The sequence below is a fragment of the Lutjanus erythropterus genome, chromosome 17, assembly GCF_056507025.1.
Source record: "Lutjanus erythropterus isolate fLutEry1 chromosome 17, fLutEry1.hap2, whole genome shotgun sequence".
NCBI classification, from domain to species: Eukaryota; Metazoa; Chordata; class Actinopteri; order Lutjaniformes; family Lutjanidae; genus Lutjanus; species Lutjanus erythropterus.
This window is the reverse complement of record NC_139333.1, coordinates 25,393,993-25,417,876: the sequence shown is the minus strand read 5'-3', so window position 1 is coordinate 25,417,876 and position 23,884 is coordinate 25,393,993. Positions and strand designations below refer to the sequence as shown.

General features: G+C 38.7%; 2 protein-coding genes and 1 non-coding gene across 3 annotated transcripts in view; all 3 read left to right on the top strand.

Moving 5' to 3' along the window:
- The first annotated feature begins 1,534 nt into the window (after window positions 1-1,534).
- On the top strand, window positions 1,535-13,055 carry slc68a1a (solute carrier family 68 member 1a). Its single transcript, XM_084741310.1, has 9 exons — window positions 1,535-1,718; window positions 4,819-5,081; window positions 5,840-5,919; window positions 7,131-7,580; window positions 7,676-7,796; window positions 8,181-8,277; window positions 8,798-8,969; window positions 10,516-10,709; window positions 11,282-13,055. The coding sequence occupies exons 2-9, from the start codon at window positions 4,914-4,916 to the stop codon at window positions 11,530-11,532; spliced, it is 1,533 nt and encodes a 510-aa protein (XP_084597436.1). The 5' UTR covers window positions 1,535-1,718; window positions 4,819-4,913; the 3' UTR covers window positions 11,533-13,055.
- Window positions 13,056-15,051: 1,996 nt separating this feature from the next.
- On the top strand, window positions 15,052-15,165 carry LOC146312290 (U5 spliceosomal RNA). The gene has a single exon (XR_014772250.1). It is a non-coding gene; the product is annotated as a U5 spliceosomal RNA (small nuclear RNA).
- Window positions 15,166-18,385: 3,220 nt separating this feature from the next.
- The window catches only part of arhgap27 (Rho GTPase activating protein 27), a 37,451-nt gene continuing 31,952 nt past the window's right edge, over window positions 18,386-23,884 (top strand). Inside the window, exons 1-2 of the mRNA XM_084740489.1 lie at window positions 18,386-18,684; window positions 19,817-20,388. Coding sequence (XP_084596615.1) covers window positions 18,462-18,684; window positions 19,817-20,388 — 795 coding nt within the window. The 5' untranslated portion in view covers window positions 18,386-18,461. The remainder of the gene's footprint in view (window positions 18,685-19,816; window positions 20,389-23,884) is intronic.

Below are 23,884 nucleotides of genomic sequence, written 5' to 3'. Positions count from 1 at the left end.
CAGGCCAATAATAAACAGAGTCACGTCTTTTCCATGACCACAGGATATGTCTCCTGACATGGTTGTTTGCCAGCTGAATCATATTCATCACTGCAGTAATTATCCAGCTGAAGGCTCTTATCTATTTGCTGAGTTAAATCCACATGGTGACTGGTTTTTTTTTTTTTTGCTGTTGTTTGTTTGTTTGTTTTTTGGCCGAGCAGTGTATATTCATTATACTTAATTTCACTGTGTATTTTCTCCCTGGTCATCCACCCGCTACAGTGGCTCTTTGCTCCACCAGTGGGGCCTGGTAGAGCATCCAAGCAAACCAAATTACATTTAGGCCAATGATTCCAACTTTTCTGGCTTCTGACCCCTTAAAATGGTTTCTCCATCACAAGTCATGGCCTTCATGTGAACATGACAACGATTTATTTGTGAATAAATGTTTTATTTGAGTTCTGCTACATTCATCATTCGTTTTTCTAAATAATTTAAAGAGAAAGTTCATCCCCAAAATAAAAAATACATATTTATTCTCTTGGCTGTAGAGATATTTATCCATCTAGATTGTTTTGGAAATCATGACCCTGTTACTCAAGACCTTGTTTTGAGCAGTTTCATGTATGAACTACTTTCTTTCTATCAGAACTACTTAAAAAATAATCAGAACTACTTTCTTTGTATTCTACTGCAGAAAGAAAGTGGTCCCTACATGGCACTGTTCACAAGAAGATCTGCAATTTTTTTGGGTAACCCGATCATGATTTTTGGAGAAAGACGCTGTTTGTTTTTTTGTTGTTGTTGTTTTTTTTTTCGTGCTTTGAGAACCAAGAATCAGAATCAGAAATACTTTATTGATCCCTGGGGGGAAATTGATCACATTACAGGTGCTCCTTACAAGAATAGAAAGAGAAAAAATGGCAAAAATCGATAATAAAACAGAGTATATACAGTAAAGTTATGTACCTTTTTTCAAAGATTTATGACAGAGATAGAATAGAATAGAAATGCTCTATGACAGAATATGAATTAATCTAATCCATCTAATTAAATTATATTGAATGTTTTGGCCAATATCTCAAAAACAAGCAATTCAAACCAAAAATATTAAAACATATGTATTTTATATATTGTATTCTACTGATTTTGGAGTGAAATGTCCCTTTGAGAGAAACTATCAGAGGTGAAATGTATTTATTATTATTATTATTATTATTATTATTATTGTTGTTGTTGTTGTTTTTTTATTATTATTATTTTTAACTGCTAACAATTTATAGACATCTTAAACATGACAAGGAGTCATTACTTGACGCTGTTTTTCTTTTCTTGTTTTGGTCACAAGCCAAAAAGACTGTGAACCATATTAACGCATTTTAACGTATTTTTATGTGCGCTAAGTTTTTAGTTAAGGCTGGAAAGTAGCTGTGAGATAAATGTAAGTAGTGGAACTGAAGCACATCGGCACTGGGTGTCGCTGTAACTCTTATCTTTTTATCTATACTGCTGGGAAACCCTTTCACAAATGCCCCACGGCAGAGTCGTCTCGTCACGGATGTGAGTCCCGCCTGTAGTTGTCATGACGTGGTCTGTCTGTCTGCCTCCACCAGGCTGGTCTCCGTCCAGTGATCGAGGCACACAGCTGCTACCGCCGCCGCTGCCGGAACCCACAAGTTAGCTTCACACCGACAACCAACACCATTTATTCGGACTGGTTAACGGCTCTCCTGTCGGTATGTGGCACCTCCTTTGGTTTGTTGTGATTTTACTTGAAGCTGATTTGTTTATCACCAGATAAGCCGCCTGTTACCGTTATCGTTAACCAGCTAGCTAATGCTAGCATTTAACCAAGGCTAGCTAGCGCTGACTATTAGCTGTAGCGGTTAGTTGGCAGCTGAATCACAGATCACCACAGCAGGTGGTTTATCGATCTCTCCAGCTGCTGTGGTCACACACAGGAGATCGACTGTTACACAACATGTGGGGTGTTAGCTGTTGCTTTAATGACCGAAAACGAAAGTAACATTAGTCCAAGTGTAATTATTATCAAGCTAACTAGCTAGCTGGTAGTAACCATAAGGCACATTATCAGACACCGTTGGTGAATAAATAATCAATAATTTGTTTGCTGATATCTCGTTATTCAAGACAAGCAACGCTACCTGTTCCTTACTGTGTGTGTTTTGTGTTCAGTCTTCCAAGTAAGAGATTTTCCTGTTTTAAGCGTTTATTCATTATATGGAAACACGACTATTTAAAGGGACACTTCACCCTAAAATCAAAGAAACATTTTCTTTTTACCTGTGATGCTATTCAGGACTACACTACACTAACAGTTATTTTCATGGCCGATTAATCTGACGATTATTTTCTTTTTTATTTTCTTAATTAGCGTTATTCAATAATTTGTTTGGTCTATAAAATGTCAGAAAATGATGTTTTTCTAAAACCCAAAGTGGTGTCCTCAAATGTCATGTTTTGTCTACGATCAAAAGATATCCAGTTTACTGTCAAAAAGAAATAATAATATATGTAAATAATTATTAGCACTGTGAATATAATGACTAAGTGGGTAAAGGCAAATTAATTAATTTAAATGAAAAATACATAATTTTACTTTATGCAGGCTTTAAAACCAGGAAAAGACAACATTTCTGCCATCTAACTTATGCAAAATCTATCACGATACCTAGTGTAATATCACGATACAATATAATATTGATCTATTGCCAAGCCCTAATTAATCATAGCCTAGCTATTTATCCATCTAGATCAGCATGTATTCATATCAGTGCAAAATAGCCTATATAACACGTTATCACTCTGTAAACATTTACTTTTATTTACTAATGTCAAATAAAATTTGACAAATAACTGACAAACTACAGAATAAATATTTCTATATACGTCTATATCAACCCGAATGCCATCTAGTTCCATTACATTCATGAGAAGACAGACAGCTCTACAGCAGATAAATCCAAAACTTGGCAACTCACACCCAAACTATCCAGATGGATAAATAGCACTACAAGCCAAAAGTAAAATATGTGATTTTGGTTTTGGTTTTGGGGTGAGCTTTCCCTTAAGCGTTACATTTGCTTCGATGTTATCAACCACAATTATAATCTGTGTGCAACAAGTGATAAACAGCATGATGGATGCCTTTTTGTCATTTTCTGCTCATCTTTCTTGAGATCAGCTGTCACCAGCTCAGCCACCATGTTTGAGGCCGTATCTTTTGGCTATCAGAGTGAATCCAACAGGTTCATGACAGATTCCCTGCCAAAACACCCTTTTCCCAGGTGGAAACGGCTCTGAATCTGCTGTGGCTGAGTGGACATGAATTGGATATTTGTAGATCCACGTCCCGCTCTGTTGCCTGTTACCAAGCGGACCACTTATGATTTAGTGAGATACGCGTTAAAGAGATGTGATATGGTGCAGCCAGCTGAGAGTTATCCCGCCTCACTGCTTGGATCTGATAGGAACAGAGTTGGAAAGCTTTTCGTTGCACTCCAAGGAGGCTGCTGTGGCCGAGTTGGTTATCTCACTCAGATCCTGATATGAAGCTGTGGTTTTCGCAGCGTTGCTTAGACACTGCATTGTGGTTGACAGAAAGTATCACATCGCCACGAGACACTGTTATTGTGAGTTATTTTTCCCCCCGCCACGCTGAAGACCTGAGAGGGTGTTTATATTCAGAGCAAGTCTGAGCTTGTGGGAGTCAGGTGTGAATATGATGCCTGTTGGTGTTTTTAAGTGAATTCTTCTCCCAAGAGTGCTACGTGTGAGACTGCAGCATGGGCTTCAAAAGGGAAGTGAAACAATGCTGGCAACTTGCTGGATTTGCATTCATGGTGGGAACTTAGTTTGTTAAACAAAAGGCAGTAATTCACAAGGTGATGTGACTCAGAGAGAACATTATATGCACTTTCTTTGTCTACTAAAAATATGATATTGTGCCCTTAGCATTTAAAGTAGGTATGAATTCTGTAACACAACACATTCAAAACGCTGTCAGAATGCAGTATTGAATATGACACCTGAGGACAGTAAAACAGAATGAAAGAACTTGGCCTAAAGAGAGTGGTATCATATGACTTTCCTTTTTGTCAATTCACTGTGAAGAAGACCAGTCCCATCTTTTTATGGGGACACCGGGACAGTGTGTTGGTGTGTAAGAGGAGAAGCCATAAAAATAACTGAAGAAAATTACAGTTTTACACACACACACCCCACAGCTGGGCGGTGGCCAGAGAAGAAAGGAACTGTGGCCCACAGCCTAGCTAGCTTTAATAAGCACTTACTGTACCATTGCTATGGAAATAGCTCCCGTTTGGTTTGCTCAAATTCTGTGCAGAGGCAGAGTCATGTTAAAGGGATAGTTTAGATTATTTGAAGTGGGGATATATGGCGTACTTATCCAGAGGCAGTGTGTTACCTGCAGTAGAAGGCGCTTGACACACCCCAGCACAGAAGGTGTACAATATGTTGCTGTGGGCAGGGTCAGCAGCAAAATGTATTTTAGACATTTTAAAAAAAGCCCTTTTTAAGTGTCTAAAATACACCTTGCTGCTGACTCTGTCCACAGCAGTACACCGCTTCATTTCCTACAATAGTACTCCCACTGCCTCTCCAAACTTGGGTGTGCCGACCGCCATCTACACTGACCGTCAACAACCCCACCTATCCCTTTATTATTGTTTTGTGTTGCTCATGCTGACATTTAACCCTGAGGTGCTGCAACAACTTTCAGTAATGCTCAGAAATACATCCTCTCACATCTAAATGGATTTACCCTCTTGTCTTTTTTGGGTTTACTTTTTGCAGGCTATGATGAGGTGGTGACCCTGGGTCGGCCAGGCCGTGAGATGATTGCAGCTTGGCACCGAGAAGAGACGGAGCAGAGTGATTGAGAAAGAAGAATGGGCAGGAGCGTCTGGGGCTGCTGGCAAGGCGTCTTCTCCACTGCAGTGCTCTACGGCTCTTTGGCCTTGTTTACCTCCATCCTGCACAATGTGTTCCTGCTTTACTACGTGGAGACGTTTGTGTCCATCTACAAGATTGATAAAATCTCCTTCTGGGTGGGAGAGGTGAGTGACAAGAGATTTTGGTCTGTAACTGTGTCAGATAACACATGATCTAAATTTTGACTTGTAGTCCAGGCTTCAAATGTAGCACTAATTTGCCAGTCCAGTGCTGCTGAGCGTCAGCAGTGGTTTTAAAGACTGCATGTCAGTCCTGCTAACCGGTTTGGTAGGTGGCCACCATGTGATAGTTATCTAGATTTAAAGCTATTTGTGCACTACAGAAACATAAGCATTATGGTAACCAGAAGACCTTCTAGTTTCAGTGTACAGTGTGCATATGATATCTGTTTAAGTATGAAAAACTATGGGTGATGGTGTCTGTCTCTTTTTTTAAATTTATGGGTAAAGCAAGACAAAATGAAGGTGATTGGCTCTTAATGTTTGAAGTGTATGGCGTTGAAATGCATGTTATCGCCTTGTATTCTCAAGTATTTCACAAACTGTTTTTGGAGTTGTTCTGTAAATTGTGTATGATTCACAGACAATAAAAATCAATGGCAGACAGTAAACAATAAGTAGCTAGTATAGTGCTTAATTATACTTAAATTAAAAAAATAATAATAAAATTGCCATGTCCAACTGGCTACTTAAGTCATTCTCTACATAAGTATCACAAAAAATTTAGATCCACAATTATCCCACATAAGTTCTTATAATTTGTAGATGCTTGATGTCACATTTAGCCAACCGACAAGCCATCTTCATCCTTTATTTGTTGATTTTTATAATTCATTATTGTCGTCTTGTCTGCTGCCCCACAGACGGTGTTCCTTATATGGAACAGTCTGAATGATCCTCTCTTCGGCTGGCTGAGTGACCGCTCCTTCCTCAGCTCTCCTCAGTAAGTGTGTCCGTCCTGTTTTCTTCTTCCTTTTTTAATTTTTATTTTGTTCATTTATTTGAAAGGGAAGATACATGTCAACAGTGTTACATTTAAATAAAAATGCAACGCATATAGGGCTTATATCCATAGCTAACTTGCAGTCCTTGTCCTGTGTAAGGCTTTTTTCTCCAAGAACACACTCTGATAAATAAGGTTTCCACTTAAGTAAACATTTAAAATACTGCAAAAACACACAATTAGGCTTGTGACTATAGCAGACAACATGTCAACGAGATTAAGAAGTGATTATTAGTGTAGTATGGTGTAGTATCACCATGTAGTTTTTGTCATGTTTAAGATAAATTGCGAAAATCTGTCAGTTCCACTGAGACGATACAATGCAATAACCTGCGCCTCAGCATGTCAGATATACAAGCGATGAAAACGACTCTTTTATAATTTTCACTACCGTCAAAAATAATCTGCTCTGGTCTGTCTCTGTTGGTGGAACAGGCGGCTGAGCTGAGAAACACTGCAACTGCACATGGTGGGAATAATAGGACTCAATTAAAAGAAAAGCTCCTTTGGCCCTGTTTGGGAATATTTTGGGTTTAGTCCTAATGATAAAGGCCTTCCTGCAGTGAAACACGAGGGCAAAAAAACACTTTTTGAAACTCAGTCACATTTCCCTCGTGTATATTTGTGTTTATATACAGATTGTCTTCCTCATTCTGACATCCCTCTGCCCTTCTGTCTCTTCTGGCTTTCCAGTCAAACTGCAGATTCTACCACAGTTTCTCAGAGCAGATATTTATACATCCATGCCCATGCAAATGATCCAGCATAAACTCTGTTCTCTGTTCTCAGGTGCACTAATGCTCATGAGGCAAAGTAAACACGTCATCAGGGCAAACATAAGCAAACACGAGGCTGTCATCTGTGTTTGAATTTTCTTATCCTTAAGCAAACTGCGGTGGTGACATAACAAACTAGATTACATTATTCTGGTGTTGTACGGCAGGGACCATTTCGCATCCACAGGTACATAGAGGTTCTTATAGAGTATAAATCAGCCATGCACCAACAAAAAACCTCAACTGGCTTGAGAACATGCTAGTAGTTCTTTTGGCCTTGTCTTTATTTGACCCTTGTCAAAACATCAGACTTGTTACACCAGAGACATTGCTTAATTATCCTAAATCCTAATTTTTGTTTGTTTTTCCATCCAGGTCCGGCTCTCAGATCATAACTCCAGAGGTGGTGCTGAAGCGCCTGAAGGCCCTCTCCACAAATGGCCCCCTCTTCGCTCTGTCCTTCCTCGCCTTCTGGGTGGCGTGGGCCAGGCCTGGGCTGCAGTTCTTGCTGTGCCTGTGTCTCTACGACGGTTTCCTCACCATGGTGGACCTCCACCACAGCGCCCTGCTGGCCGACCTCGCCGTGTCTGCCGCCGACCGCACGCGCCTCAACTTCCACTGCTCCGTGTTCAGCGCGCTGGGCTCAATCTCCGTGTTTCTGTCGTACTCCTTCTGGGACAAGGAGGATTTCTACTCCTTCCGTCTCTTCTGTGTGACTCTGGCAGCTTTTTCCATTTTGGGCTTTTTCTTAGTGTCTCGGATGCTGCGGCATCGTTTCCAAAAGGAAGTCCTTCTAAGACAGAACGAGGCACAGACGCTCAAAGAGTAAGGATTTTAGAAATTCTCAATAAATTTGGCCGCGGTATTTATTGACCGTGTTGTTTTTCCTCTTCATCTCACTTCTTTTGCTCTGCTTGCAGGCTGAGTGTTGGCCATGCTCCGCTCACCCATCCAGAAAAACCTGTCACCATTGGACAGTACCTCAGGCAGCTCTCCAGACACAGGAACTTCATGTGGTTTGTGTCGATGAACCTTGTTCAGGTAAGATATTAATCATATTGGAAGTGACATGAGTGCTAGAATAGACAAAGTGGGAAGCCCTGGTAAAAATTAAAATGATAAAAACATCAGGGGTGGATTATATGGACAAAGTTAAAGTTAATATTTTGTTTGGGGTCACAGTAGTCTCATATCGATGTGGTACAGCATTTAGTTAAGCGTCTGACTTCTATAATGTGTTTCTTCTTCTATAAAAACAAGAATTGATCAGACAAGCAATCACTATTTAAGAAAACTCAGCGATATATAGTAGCAAACTGGAATTTTCTTGCATTTCACCATACTGTGTGTCCTTAGTTTTGGGTCTGTTTTGTTCAGTTGACTGTACTAGGTTACAACATATTTTTGTCTCTGCTCCACCTGCAGGTGTTTCACTGCCATTTCAACAGCAACTTCTTCCCTCTTTTCCTGGAACATCTCCTGTCGGACAATATTTCCGCCTCTACGGGTTCAATCTTGCTCGGTAAGGAAATAACTCAGAAATTCAGATCCTCTGTTTGGCTGGGCAGAAAAAAAAGACAAAGCTAATAACTGCAGTAATTATATACATATATATATATATATAAAAAAACAGGTTAGTAGTTCAAGGAAGTCATGATGATAGTAACTGTAAGAGGAATGTGATTTTACCAGTTTAACAGACTGAAGGTATGCAGTTACTGGTAGAATGCAAGCTAATTGCATACAAGTTATTTTTATGTCACAAGCACGTTTTAGTTGCCAGTAATTGGATGATTACCTTGATGCAGTGTGATGATTTAATCTACTCTTCCCCAGAAATCATCATCCTAGATAAAGACAGCAAGAAAATGTCTGAAAAGCAGTCAAATATATCTCCTGAATCATTAGGGACAGCCTCTAACTGGGGCTAAAATAGAACAGATTTCTACTTTTATATTAATTTATCGTCTATTTTGTTTACTATTCTTTCTGTTCATTAGTCTTTTTTTTTTTAATCCAGCTCTGCTTTTGCTCCCACGCAGGCATCTCTTACATTGCCCCCCACCTGAACAACTTGTATTTCCTGACACTGTGCCAGCGTTACGGGGTTTACCAGGTCATCCGCTGGCTATTTATGCTCAAACTGGGACTTAGTGCGGGTATGCTGCTGGCAGGGGCTGACCACATTTATCTGCTGTGCATCTTCATCGCTAGGTACGGCCACGCACACACACACATCAGCGCATGCTTCAGGGGTTTGGTGTGTGACAGCTTGTGTGCTTGTCTGTTTTTCAGGTTCATTATTTTGAAAGCTGAATACACAAACAAACATATCAAGGACACATAGAGTCCACGTTTCTGAGGTTAACTCAACATACGAGATCTTAATTTGTGTTGTGTCTCTCCAGTTAGTGCCTCTGTCACTCAGAATGTGCAAGAGTGTTTAATTTATGTCGCTTGAAACAATTTGCCGCAAAGGTTTGTAACAAAAAATCTGTACAACATACACCCTAATAAGGAAAAAGGAGAAAGGAGAAGACAAGGAAGAGCAACAAAGTCGGGATCCCTCTTAAAGGAAACTAAAAAAGAAGGAAGGGTTATTACATCATAACGTACTAATGAGATGCTGATTTTTCCAGATGTGCACATTAGTTTATTTGCTGTTGGTCTCCAAATAGTGTTCAAAGATGATTTACACGGGGCATTGTGAGTCAAATTAAAATCCTCACCATGTCAAGTTGCAAGTGAAGTGCCCCTACTGGACATACTGAGTTTTTATTGGTAACAAAATCTGTGTCCTTCATTCCTTCTCTCCTCCTTTTATTTCAATTTGGATGCTGCTTTTCGGTGACCAGTGGTGCTAATAGCTAATGCTATGGGAATATCACTTATCCTCTGATTATTGATTGTGAATTGGAAGGCTATCTACTTTTCATGGCTATCACAGACTTTAGTGAACAGTTTAGTTAACTTACTGACATTATTCTGTTACTAAACTCAGATACCAGAGAAGTCAAATGAAATGTACCTTGAAAACACATCAAACAGCCCATCAAAATACCAGTGCCTCTTAATAATTGTCATCCAGATAGACAACCTGTGAAACTGAAAGGGTGCTGAGTGCTTTCAGGCGTGGCACGAATGTGTGTTCAGACACTGACATAATGACTCTTACTTCTCCTTTTGTTTACTTGTCCTGTTTCAGGAAGGCAAACAATAGATGTATTACAGAGCAGACAGAAGTAACAATTGCCCCCGCAGTACTACAAGTTTTCATTTTGGCGCTTAGTCATCTTATTTCATTATTGATTCAAATGCTCTCTGAGCCCTGACGGAGTGTGTGGTTCAGTTGTGTTGGTCACACTCGTGGTCGTCGTCAACAGTGTGTGAACTCTTTTGGTTCTTTCTCTCAAACCTTCAGACTGAACTGATACTAAAAGGTATCAGCCACAAGAGACAAAGTCGTCACTGAATTTCACACAATGTAATGTGGCTTGAACACACAGGAACACCTACAGTAAGCACGTTGAATTATGTCAGAAACTGTAACCGTTCCTCTCCTTGGAGACAAACAAATGATTTAAAACTGACACACCTTTATTAACTTAACAATCTGCCCTTAATAAACAACTGCTCATAAGACCTGTTCACATGATAAAACATCTTTAAAATGAAGATTAAAAAGATTACAGCTGACGTCTCTTGTTGTAAGACTTCACACTGTGGCTGCAGACTGTAACCTGACTTCTCTGCCTCTTAGTAACCGGGTGTTTACGGAGGGGACGTGCAAGCTGCTGAAGCTGGTTATTTCCGATCTGGTGGACGAGGACTTCGTAGTGAATCGGCGTCAGCAGGCCGCCTCTGCGCTCCTCTTCGGGATGGTGGCCTTGTTGACAAAACCTGGCCAGACGTTCGCCCCTCTCATCGGCACCTGGCTGCTGTGTGTGTACACAGGTACGGACTGAAACGCTCCTCATAAGGAAGTGCACAGAATGACCTTGTTTCAATTGCTGCAACAGGTTGCTGCTTCCATGTCTCCTTGTGTCAGATCAAATATCAAGTAGCTGATTTTGCTCAGGTCATTACTGAAATTCCAGCCCTGTTTATGAACAGGGTCTTTGTATTAACTCTAATATCAAAACGTGACTTGCACAACTAGTTTAACTGGATAAATGTGACAGATCTGTGCAGACTGATGTATTCTGTGGTGCACAAGGTTTCCTCCTGGAAATTATTTAGCAGAGCTGTAAACCACCCAGAAAGGACATTGTGTTATGCCAATTATCCATTTCAAATATAACCTAATATGAGTTTTTCTTGTTACCTTACAAGTTTATTCACCTAAAATCATTATGTGTATTTGATTTGTTTTAATCAGGTCCCCTTTAGTAGTGGGTTTCTTCTAATATTCTTCAAAATGATTGCAGGACTGCATCTTTATGAAAGTCTAAAATCTAGTAACATTTTAGCAGGATTCATCTGTGTTTTGCGTACTCTGAAGGAAGTACTTTTTTCCTCTTTCCCAGGTTATGATATTTTCGAGAGGCAACCTGTGAAGGACTCTCTGGTTTCCGTGCCTGACGTTGCCTCTGGCTCAGGGACGCCGCCTCTGCGCCTGGGCTGTTTCTACATGTTGGTGTTCGTGCCTATCACCTGTGCCCTGCTCCAGCTGGCCGCCTGGTCCCGCTTCACACTTCACGGCCGCAAGCTGCAGGGAATCAAGACCCTGAGGCAAGGGACCCAGCACGGCCACCTCATCGATGTCAAGGCCATATGAACTGAGAAGATTTGCCTGAAGCTGCACACAGACACTTTTAAATTGTCCATTATACAATCCCTTTGATACAGAGGAATAGGAAGCAGAAAGCTGCTCTGATTTTTTCAGCCTGATGTGCAAGAATACAAACCACCACACAACATGTGGCTTTGTGGACAGTGAGACATGCACAGTAGGCTGACAAATCCCACTGGGAAGAACATGAAACAACATTTTAAGAAATGAAACCTGCCTTATTTTTTATATTAAAATATTTACTTATATTTATATCTGAACAGATGACCAAAAGATAAGCAGAACCAATCAGTCCTTTTGGATGTAGATGGACCAAGATGACAACTTTTCATGGTGCGCGCCAAAGATGGGGTGCCCTCTTTAAAACTGTTTGTAAACGGCCTTTCTGATCAGTAATGTCAGTTAAAGGGATAGATTGGAATTTTTGAGGTATGGTTGTATGATGTATTTATCTGCAGTTAATTGTGGTTGTGGCACCTCCAGTTTGGAGAAGCAGAGAGGAGTACCTGAATGGAAGATCAGTGATGCACTGCTACGCAAAGTCAGCAGCAAAACATGTTTAAGCCACTTAGAAAAGGTCCACCTAAAACAACACAAATATCAGTTTAAGTGTGCGCCATATTTAGAATATTTTTTGGCCATTATATAAGTGAAATAATGCTCTTTCCAAACAAACCAATCTCCATAGGCAAAAACAGTCATTTTACCTCACAGAACAGGGGAGGCGCTGGTTTTCCGCTTCCTCAGTCAGTTGGTTTGTTTGTGTTATTATGTGACTTTGGTGAATCCAAACTCACCTTTTAAAACACCAAAGACCCACAACAACACAAACAAACTAACAGAACGAGGCAGCGGTAGACCAGCGACCCCTGTGTTCAGTGAGGTAAAATTACTGATTTCGTCCATGGAGTTTGGTTGGTTTGGAGAGAGCTCAGTATTTGGCTCATATATCGGCAGTTCGGAAGGATGTCTGATGGCAAAGTAAAGCGTTAAAAAAAACGCTGACTATGAATAAGTACCTCTTACAACCCTTCATCAGATAATCCGAACTATCCCTTTAACATCAGCCTGATTTTAAAAAAGCAGGAGGAGAAGAGGTTTTTCAAAGAGCTACAGTTCTAATATTATTAACAACATGAATAAAATAAAATAAAATGATCTGCTCAGAGTGATGTTGATGCTGCATGGAATCTGCACTTCAGAGCTGATTTATTGTACTGTTTCTTGACAGATTTACACAGAATGCCCTGCCAGTTTGATGTGGAAAACTGTATTTTCTAAAACATTCAGTATTGATGACATTTTTGCACAAAACTGCCATTTGTCTGTTGTACTTCTAACATTCTGATTGTGACATGCTTTATGTACTGTTATTGTATTGAAATTCAGAAATGGGAAGTTATGCTGGTTAACGTGTTATCAGCTCACTTTTGTAATTTTTCAGATGATAAAAAAGAATGTGAGGCATTACCACAAATAAACCTCATCTATGGTGAAAGTCGACCAAACCCTGCTGTGCTGTGACACCTTTATTCAAACTTCAGATTTCTCTTCATCAGTCTACAAAACGGAAGCATGAAATTGTCAGACCGTGTACCTTTGCAAATACTAAGGAAGGGAAGTGAAAACAGCGTTGATCCTGAGACTCTATAACCGTTAGCAGTTAGAGCTATTTACTCAGTACGCCTTAGTTCTTAGAAAATACAAACTAAAATGTTTACAGGATATAATAGGCGTGCCATGTGCTTGCAGGTGAATGTCGACATCATCATGAAGATAATTGGGACAATAATAGTGAATTTAAAAACACACCTAAAGGCATTTCTTATTTGAAGGGCAAGAGTAACCAATGCAGTCTGTTTGATTTCACTGTAGTTATACATCATAATGATGGTAATAAAGTTTATTTCCACAGCACCTGTAAAATCAGGTGCTTCACAAAATACAAGCAGAGAAAACGCAATAAAAATTGAGATTACAAGAAGTGAAGAGCAACATTAAAAATCAAAATAAAAACAGATTTCGAGAAATGAATGAACAGAGAAAAAATATAAAAGAACAACATTAAAACATCTGAATAGACATAAAAATACTAAACAAATTTCAGTCTGTAGAGGTGGGTTTTAAACGCATTTTAAACTGAGGCACTGATTTTGTCAATTAGACACCCACCCTTCATCACCAGTGCCATTATTTCCTGCATAACCTCTGCCTTGATTTGAGGAGAATCATTTTGTTTATATGTCAATGACTTGCAATAAGTGCTTGAACGAAAATTGGCTGGTGTGACTCCATCAACCTGCATGCTGGAATACCTCCAGGTTCCAGAGGTGCTGTGTCATTATTTGAGTAAACATATAGTTTAATGTTGGAATATGCACATCAGCACAAAACTGACGTAATAAAGATTGTAAACTTAGATTTTAATACAACATCCCCTCCTGGATATTGTGCATTAGTGATGCAGACATCACAATTTTCAATAAACTACCATTAATCACTTTACACAAAGTAAACCTGTGGCTTTCAGGGGCCATAAAACCGACTGAGGTTCCACTTCACCTAGCTGGATGGATTACAGTCCAGCAACCTTTCTTGAGATCCCTTAAAAGGGAACCCCAGGCCCGCAAAAAATCTCGCGAGAGTAACTATTTTAACCCAAACAATTATCTTTTTTAGGTTTTTTTTGTTTGTTTGTTTGTTTGTTTTTTTGGTTTCTAAAGCTTTTCAGGTCAACCACAGCCTTGCTACATTAGACGAAATAACTTGTTTGTACAACATGCACAAAGAGTAAACAAAGCGTCTACATCTCGCGAGAGTTGCTCAAATCTGGGGTTCTCTTCTAGAAACGAGTTTTGAGCGGCTGTAGTAATGGCGTACACATCACGGGCCCTCTCTTTAGTATCTGTTTTAACGACAAATATGCTTCGTGGACAGTTATTATTTGAATAAGATATAATTTTGACAGTAAATCTCAGGAAAATTCTCAAATTTCAAACATTTAACATGACTGACACCAACTCTTTGCACTGTAAAGTTTCCTGTGCGAAGGCGGAAGTACTGGGAGATAACTCTTGTTGCTGTACAGCGCATGCGTATGGTGTCTAGCTCTGTTATTTTATTGAATTTGACTGCATTTCCTTGGTTTTAATAACGATATTAAAATTGTTAATAATCTGGTTGACAATTGTTTTTATTTTGCGTAGTTCACTTGCTTGCAAAACTCTCCAAATACGTGTAATACGTGCTTGTAACAAGAATCAACGTTGCGATACCCGTCATGCACTGCGCGCAATATTTTAAAAACGTTATTAAATATATCGTTCAAACTTTGGATTTAAATCCTTTATGGCTTACCTAAAACTAAATTAAGCTTGTAGCAGTGTATTGACATATGTAGATTATACATATGGTAAATAGATATTTGTATCTGCGCAGTGGCACCATCACCGTAGACAATATGTCGGACAACGACTCGGGCTTCTTTTTTGTTAAAGGAGTAGTACACTCATGTGTCTCTTCATATCGTACAAATCTTTCGCCTTTTACTAAAGATTTCCGTGGAGAGGAACAATATGAGTTTTAACTAATTTTTTGATGCCCTGCGTCAGCGGGGCTTCTGAAATGTCCAAAAATGAACTCTTTAAACGACTTAATTATATAGCTTGATTTTAAATCGCTGAACTTGCGTAGTTCGATCGGAAGTTTGCAACGTACAGCTATGACGGACGTAGTGACACTGTCATGTAAGTGACACGTTACAAACCAGAAACACTTTAGAATTGGCGCAAAAATATTTTAACATAGTAACATATAAATAAAGTGAAATAATACAGTATGTGCATATCCTTTATTTACATGTTGAAGCCTCTTATGTTATCTAATTTCTTGCCATATTTAGATAATCATTGACAGTTTCAGTCCAGTTCTGTTGTCAGAAAATGACAAAATAAGAAGTGGAATTATATACAAAATATGTATCATGTTTCAGTATGTAACAGTTGCATTATCAGAATCAGAAATACTGTATTGTTCCCCGGGAGGGGAAATTCTTCATGTTACAAATGCTCCTTATAAGAATAGGAAAAATATTTCCTATAGTGTAATTACAAGAGAAAATATAAAAATATAACAAGATGTTTAAAAATATCAAAAATAAATAAAACAACAACAAATAAATATCAGATATACAGGCATATATTAATGTGCATTTTGAATCTGCCCTAGTTAAAATTCCTTCAAAACAAATAAAAGTGAGAGAAATCAGAAGTATACTCAATATCAAATCAAAATTTGTCAAATTTTACTGGATATGCATGTTGTAAAATAATAACAGTAATAAAAATAAACATATTCTACTATTTTACTAACACATTATTCCATTTCAAATCTTCATAAAAAGATGCCTAAAACATTTCTTCAGAGTAAAAGTGACATCTTTAGTGATGCACAGTTACATTTCTGATAAATATCAGCATACTGTATGTTTTTATCATGAGTTTTTGTCATTGAAAACACACGGTTTGATTGCATTTAACGTGAAGATTCTGCAGAGAAAATGTGCGTGCCAAATGTGGTAAAGCAACGCTCTGCTGACAGCAGTAATAAATGCACGTACAAATACAACTCCTTGTGTTTTCTTTACGTTTACTCTCTTGTATTGCAGTCAGTTGTAAATGATTTCTTGTGATCCTATCATCTGCTTCAAATAAGTTTTATAAAGTGTATATATTTGTTTTAATGTAAACATGCAGTTAAAGTTGCCTTTCCTAATTTAACAAGTGTTTTTCTTTGCTGTGTTGTAAGACAGAATGAATCACCACCATGCAACTCTTTCCACTCCACCCCCCCCCCCCCCCCCCCCCCCCCCCCCCCATCAGTGAGGTGCCATAAAAAGAACAAAGATATCAAGAATACTTTGAGAAGGATGGGTAAAATCACACTTCCCATTTCTCGTGGCTTTAGTGCTGTAATGTATCATGACTTGGTGTTACCGCTTTCGGTAAAGTGAGACACACTCGCACAGAACAGGAAACAAGAGCGTGGTAGTCGAGCAGAAACAATACATGTAGGTAGCAGTTTGAGTTCTGCGACTCCGGTTCCTTAGATACAAAACTGCTTCAAGGTCGTCTGAGAGATATCCAGTGACAGGAGGGGGGAATTTTTGGAAACAAAAATCAGGCAAGTAGATGAAATATTATCCAACAATGACGCCTCAGGGCGTTCATGTGATTTCTCTCATTTCTGTCTGTTTTGAGCTTGAGTGTATATTCTGATTCATCTGAGTCACACTGACTTACTCCTCATTTTGTAAAATGACACAAAATTACCAAATTCAACATGATATTATGAGTTAAATCTAACTTAGAAATTAACTGAATGTTAGTTTTATTTTCTGTATCTTATTTTGCATTTTTTCTATTAAATTGTGAATGTAAATGTTAAGATTAACACGACAAAAACAACAATTTTGACCATTTACATATGAAATAGCTGCTCACCATGCCACTCTGTTGTTTCTTTGTATTATGTGTTCTGTAGGAGCCACAGAGAAGTGTAAATACTCATGGATAAAACTAAACCTGATAAGGCAAACTGAGATTGCTAGGTGACGTCGGGCTGACGCTGAGACGAGGTTGCTGCAGGCTTCCTGTTTTGTGGCTGTGCAGCTCACAGTCTGCTGCTCTGTATGGTCTCTGAGTAAGTTTGGGTTAAAGTTGCTTTGCAGCAAATGGAAGCAACTTCCTGTCTCTGCACCAAAATAGAGGCTTTTACCCCTGCCAGCCTTATGTTCACACTCTGAACTCCAACCTACATCAAGATTTCTTGTAAATCAGTTCATGATAATGTCAAACACTAACTTACTGGACGGGCCCACAGGGCTCGGGGTTCAAGAGGTCAGAGGGCAAACAAACAAAACGACTAAAGACACAAAATGACTGCGAGAGAGATACAAAACAACTACAAAGAGATGCAAAGTGACTACCAAGAGGCCCCAATGACCACAAAGAGACACAAAATGACGACCAAAAATACAAAACTACAACGAGATGACAACAGGAATGCAAAACAAAAAGAAACAATACAGAAAAAAACACTAACAGACACAAAACAACCACAGGAAGAGATACACAACTACAGACAGATGCAAAATGACTACAGAGACATAAAATGACCACATTAACAAAACAACTACAAAGAGACAAAAAACAACCATAGACATGAAATGGCTACAAAGAGACACAAATGACAGCAAAGAGACACAAAACGGCTACAAAGAGAAACAAACAACTATAGACCAGCTGAACACAAAGGTACAAAACAACCACAGAGACAGGAAACGACCACAAAGAGACAAAATAACTAAAGCAGCCATAAAGAGATGCAAAACAGCCATACAGACATACATAACTACAAAGAGACACAACACAACCACAAAGAGACACAAAAAAACACAATGAGACGCAAAACAACCACAAAGAGACACAAAAGAACTACAAAGAAACACAAAAAAAGATAAAGTGACACAACACAACTACATAGAGACACAAAACAGCCACAAGAAGATTGTGCAAAGAGATACAAAATAACCACAGAGAAAGACAACAAAGATTACACAAAATGACTACAAAGATTAGTTCCCAGTCTGGTGTCTTGCTGCTATGGGGACATTTACACGTCTGTGTTCAGGGACCCGTTGTCTGATGATCCATCCACGACAGTCACATGCAGTGAGGAGGCAACACGTCTCTGTATGTGGAAGTGTGTCCATTAACTGTGAGCCACTGACTGACATTTGTTATAACCACTTATCAAAAGCCACAAAAACATCTCATTTCCTTTATTTCCAGCTCCAGGATGTCAACGCCGTGTCCACATTAACACAGAGGCCACACAGCTGGGTGCACCGGAGCATGGCGCTAGTGTCAGTGCAGTATGAGTATGAGTACACGACGAAGGACGGCCGCCATGTGTCCATCAAGCCTAATCAGAGTTACATCCTGTTGTCCAAGACCAACGAGCACTGGTGGCACGTCCGCAAAGACCAGAACACCAGACCCTTTTATGTCCCTGCACAGTACGTGAAGGAGCTCCCATCATGCACTGGAGACTCTCCTCATCCTAATGAACACCCAGGTACTGTAGTATTTTAGAAATATAATTTAAGAACCCAAATTTTGTTACAAGTGTGCTTTTTTTTGTTTTAATTTAAACCATATTTAACCAAATACACTGAGACTGCGTTGCTCCAACAAAGATTAATTTAATCAGTTTAGCAAAACAAGGTAAATCCAAGTTTATTGACGTAAACTGAAATTAAGAGTTTAATCCAAATGCAAATGCTTTATTTCCCAAATTAAAAAAAATGAATAAATAAAAATAAATTTGAGTTAACTTTCAGCTGCTCTGTGTTCCATAGCAAAACGCTGAATTGTCTGGCTAGCTAAAAAATAAAAGCAAAACAAAACCAAACAGAAAAACATTACACTGTTTGCTAGCTAGCTAAAAAAAAAAAAACACTGCCTGCTAGCTAGCTAAAAGTTTTGTTTAATAGCGTTACACTGCCTGTTAGCTAGCTAAAATGTTTTTGTGTTACATTGTCATATATCTTTTTTTTATTATTATTACACTGCTTGCTAGCTAGCTAAAATATTTTTTAAAAAGCATTACATTGTCTGATAGCTAGCTAAAAAATTACTTAGCCATGTTAATCTACTCACAATGGCTTCGCAGAGAAGCTCAAATTTCTGCTGAGAAAGATTGTGGGCTAAATTATCAACTGGAGTGAAAGAAAGAAGAGACATGATGAAAGTCTAATTAATTCATTACTGGGTTTAGTCTGTCCTTTAACTTTCCTTAAGAAGCTTTCCAGCCTCTTTGATTGTGTTTAAAGTTAATACTGGATCACATTTTAAAGTGGAGATTGAAGTTTTGGTGCAACAGAATTAAATTTAATACAGATTTAGACTAAAAACTAAACAAAAAATTCTTTGCTGTCTAAATTTTAAGCCAGTGTAAAAGTTTGGAGCAATATCATTTAAAGTTAAACCATGATTTACTCGGGTTTAAAAATTAATCCTTGTTGGTGCAGCCCAGCCTTAAAATTGAGCTTTTTCTACAATTATTCATTCATTTAATTACAGCTAAAATATGGTTAGATCAAAATTGATTGTTCCAAAATAACAAACTTCAAGTTAACTAATCATTTATACATTTGAATTATACTGATGATTAGTACTATTGTACTATGCATATTTATTTTCACCAGGGTTGGATTCACTTGACAGGAAGCCAGTGGATATGGTTAATATAACTCCACCTAAAACTATGACTCAAGTATCAGATCAGAGTTCTTCAAGAGAGACGTACCGCTTCTCTACTTTTGGACTCTGTGAGGACATACTGGATGTGAAGCCCTGCGAGCCTCTGAAGGATGGACAGAGCACCAGCAGCTTTGCACAAACCCTGGATAATAAAAAGACACTGAATTCAACAGGAAGTGTTTCATTAAATTCAGCACCTCTGAAAACGGATGTCTTGCAGCTGTATGCAAAACCTCAGCCTGTGCCAAAAGTCAAAAACGGACAGAAACAGTCAAAAAGCTCACTGCAGGTTAATAAAATGGAACAGTCGCAGACTGTTCAACGTGATGAGGATATGGACTTTCCTTTACCCCCTAATTCACCCATTTATGACACCATCCCAGAGAACTTCCCACAGTTTGACACACTTCCTGAGCTGCCTGATCCTGTTGATTCGGGTGACAAGTTCAAGTCTGAGCAGCAGAGTTTGAATCAAACTGCAGAAACTTCTAAAGATGCAGCACCTCCTGCTGAGCAGGTAAGAATTTCATGGTACATTACTTTTTTCATTGTTTCCATTCGTCATTCAGTGTTAGTCTCACTCAAACTGTGTTGTTGTGCTATATATGTGACCAGGAGAGGGCGCTGTTTTATCATTTAAAAAGAAAGTTTGGCTGTCTGCTGCAGTACAGTGCAAAAGTTTTCTTGTTTTATTCTAACACGACATTGAATCATGGTAGATTTTTACTTTTATTTTTTGCAAATGCAGCAATAATAAAGAGCCTGGCACAACATTGATCTAAACAATCAGCATGAATAATGGTTAAAAGATTATAATGGATAAAACTGCACAGTTGCTTTTTTTTAAGGTATAAAAGGGGGGGGGGGTCCATAGTTAGTGGAAGAGAATGGTTGCAAGTGTTGAAGCCACTGTGGAAGCAGAGGTATGGAGTCCATATTTTCATAAACTGTCCTCTTGTAGAGTGGAACTGCCAAGTCAAAAATCCAAGAGGAAAAAACACGATTATCTTTTTCCAGTTTACTTTCGTGGGAGGTTTGTCATGTATCCAAGACATTCAGATATTCTTCCTTGCAGCATTATGCAGGGATATTGTACAATTTGCCAGAATTAGTATTGCTTTGACAGGAGCAAAGAAAGAGGATTCAAATGCAAATCAAAGTAGAGATATCTAAAGTAAAGATTTAAAAAAAACTTGTTTGCATTTTATCAGATCATGTGATCTAATGTTAGGAACCACTGCCTTTAAATTGTTGATGTGTACAGTATTGCAGCCTGATTGAAATCTCAGCCCACCTCAACTTAGTGTCATATATTGCCTTAATGATTTCACACCATGCTCACAGAAGAACTGGATCTTCCTTCTAACTTTCATTTAATTATCTGTATTAATCACTCTGGTTAAGTTCATCAAGTTTAAATACAGTGAGGTAAAGCTGCAAACTTTCAACAATAGTCCTAAATTTAAAACTTAGTAAGGAAAGTAAAAATGAATAAAGGAACAGAACTCAACAAGATATACAACAAGATAAAATTGACGTAACAAGATATAACAAGACCAAAATTATGTGAAAGGTTTAACAAGACAAATTCACTGCAACAAGATGTAACAGGATGAAAATAAGTAAAAGACATAACAAGAGAAAAATGACGTAAAACGCAACATGACGAAAATGACATGACAAGATGAAAATGATGTAACAAAACATAACAATACAAAAACTGTGTAGCAAGATGTAACAAGACAAAAACGACGTAACAAAACGTAACAATACAAAAACCAACGTAACAAGATGTAACAAAACAGAAATGTCATGAGACATAACAAGACAACAAGAACATATAAAGATGAAAACAACGTTAAAGATGTAGCAAGACGTAAAAAATGCAACATGGCAAAATGACAAGACAAAAACGACGTAACAAAACGTAACACAAAAACAGCGTAACAAGATGTAACAAAACAGAAACGACGTAAGAGACATAACGACAAGGACGTATAAAGACGAAAACAATGTTAAAGATGTAACAAGACAAAAATGATGTAAAAGATGTAACATGACGAAACGACAACAAGACAAAAACAATGTAACATAATGTAACAATACAAAAACTTTACTTTACAACTTTTAATAAGAAGGAAATGATAAAAATGTTACAAGTGCCCCCAGACTCCCCTAAAACACCCCTCACACACACACACACACACACACACACACACACACAATGCAGTACTGAAGATTTAAACACACTTTGATGTGTTAAATCTGTGTGGTTCGACAGTACTCGAGTAAATCAATTTATTGATTAGGGGCCATCTGATTTGATCGGATTTTAAGAGAGGGTCAGTTGACACGTTTTGCAGTGAGGGTCCTGATTTTTTGGAGCACCGTGCTGGTTGAGTTCACTGTGGTTTCTGTGCCAGCAGCTCATCAGCATATGAATGGCGGATGCCGTCCCCTTCGTGCCTTTTTCAATGGACGAAAAGAGGTGAATAACTCAGTAAAAGCAGCTGATTCAAGCTCCCAGTTTTGGTCAGCGAAAGTTTCTGCGGGCGTGGAGTCACTTTTTTTTTTTTTTTAAACCGGGTTTGTATGTTTATAATGTTGCTTGAACTTTTTTTGGTTTAACTTTTGAGGAAGTGTGTGGGAAGAGCTGAGGGGGGGTCCTAGCGTGGGAATATTTTCTGAGGGTTTGTTGCAAAACGCTGGCGGTGTGAAGTGCAGAACAGGTAACAAACAGGTCGTGTCGGCTGGGCGGCGTCTGTCTTTCTTCCGAGGAAAGGAAGGAGTTAAAACTGAAAGCTACCAGCAGCCACTCCCAAACCTCCAGCTGCTACCTGGTTTCCCCAGCTCCGGTGACGGTCCTGGGAATTATGATGAAGTGCACCGCAGGGACACGGTGAAGCTGCCGGTGAATATATAGCTCGTCTGTAGCCTACTTTTCCTGCTGGATGTAGTTTGTTGAATAGAAACGAGAGAGAGAAAAAAACTTTTGTTGTTCAGGTAAGTTTCTCTGCAGTTACACTCGGTTTTGCACCTGTTGCAGGTTGTGAAGGGGAAAAGGTGTGTGTGGCTCTACGTACGAGTCGCGTAATGGCTGCAGCCTCTCCCAGTATAACCAGTGATTGTGTTGGCATCACGACACTGTAATTACCGGCACAGTTTGGCTTTTTAGTGCGAGGTTTGTGGGCTAGACTGGAGGCATTTGTAACACTTTACTTCATAAATCACAGACTACTTGTAAGAAACATACATATCTGCACTAATTTATAACACAGTTATATATTTTCACCATTTATTACAAGAAGTCAGAACCTGTCCTTGATGGGGGCAGTTATAACACAACAAATTAACTCATATTAACCCAGTGTATCTCATTTAAAAACACACATTTAAGTAATCACATTACTGCTGTAACTTTAAGTGTTATTTATTTTTGTATTTGTGTAGATGTCAGGCGTCGTATGCATTCAAAGGAACTTATTCCAGTGGTGTCTAGATTTTAATTGTGAGTTTAATTAGTGAAATATGATAGTTTTCTATAACAGAAAAAGTATGTCAGCACACACAAACAAGACGCTTACATTGGGCCATGTGGTTCAGGGGTGATTGTAACCAAGTGTTACAACTGCCCTCAGTCTTGCGGCTGTGATAAAATCTTGTATGCTAGCAATGACTGAGCACATTAGCATAGTTTGTTCATGTTAATTTTCTAACAGAAACATACTTAGGTGCTTACACTGGGCCACGTAACACGTGCCATGATAAAGTCTTTCACGTCAGCTAGCATCACCCACATTAGCATGGGTTGTCCGTGTTCATTTTTAACCAATAATCACACGATAAACTTGATGTAAATTTGAATTTGCTGTAATTTAAACTTCAGACAGCAGTAGAGAAATGCTGCTCATCCAAAAAGTAACTTTCATACTTAAAAATCAGTTAATTGTTGAAAACTGTTGAAGACTTTTCCACAGGTGTAGAGAGTATCCTACTGAGCATGTGCAGAGTAA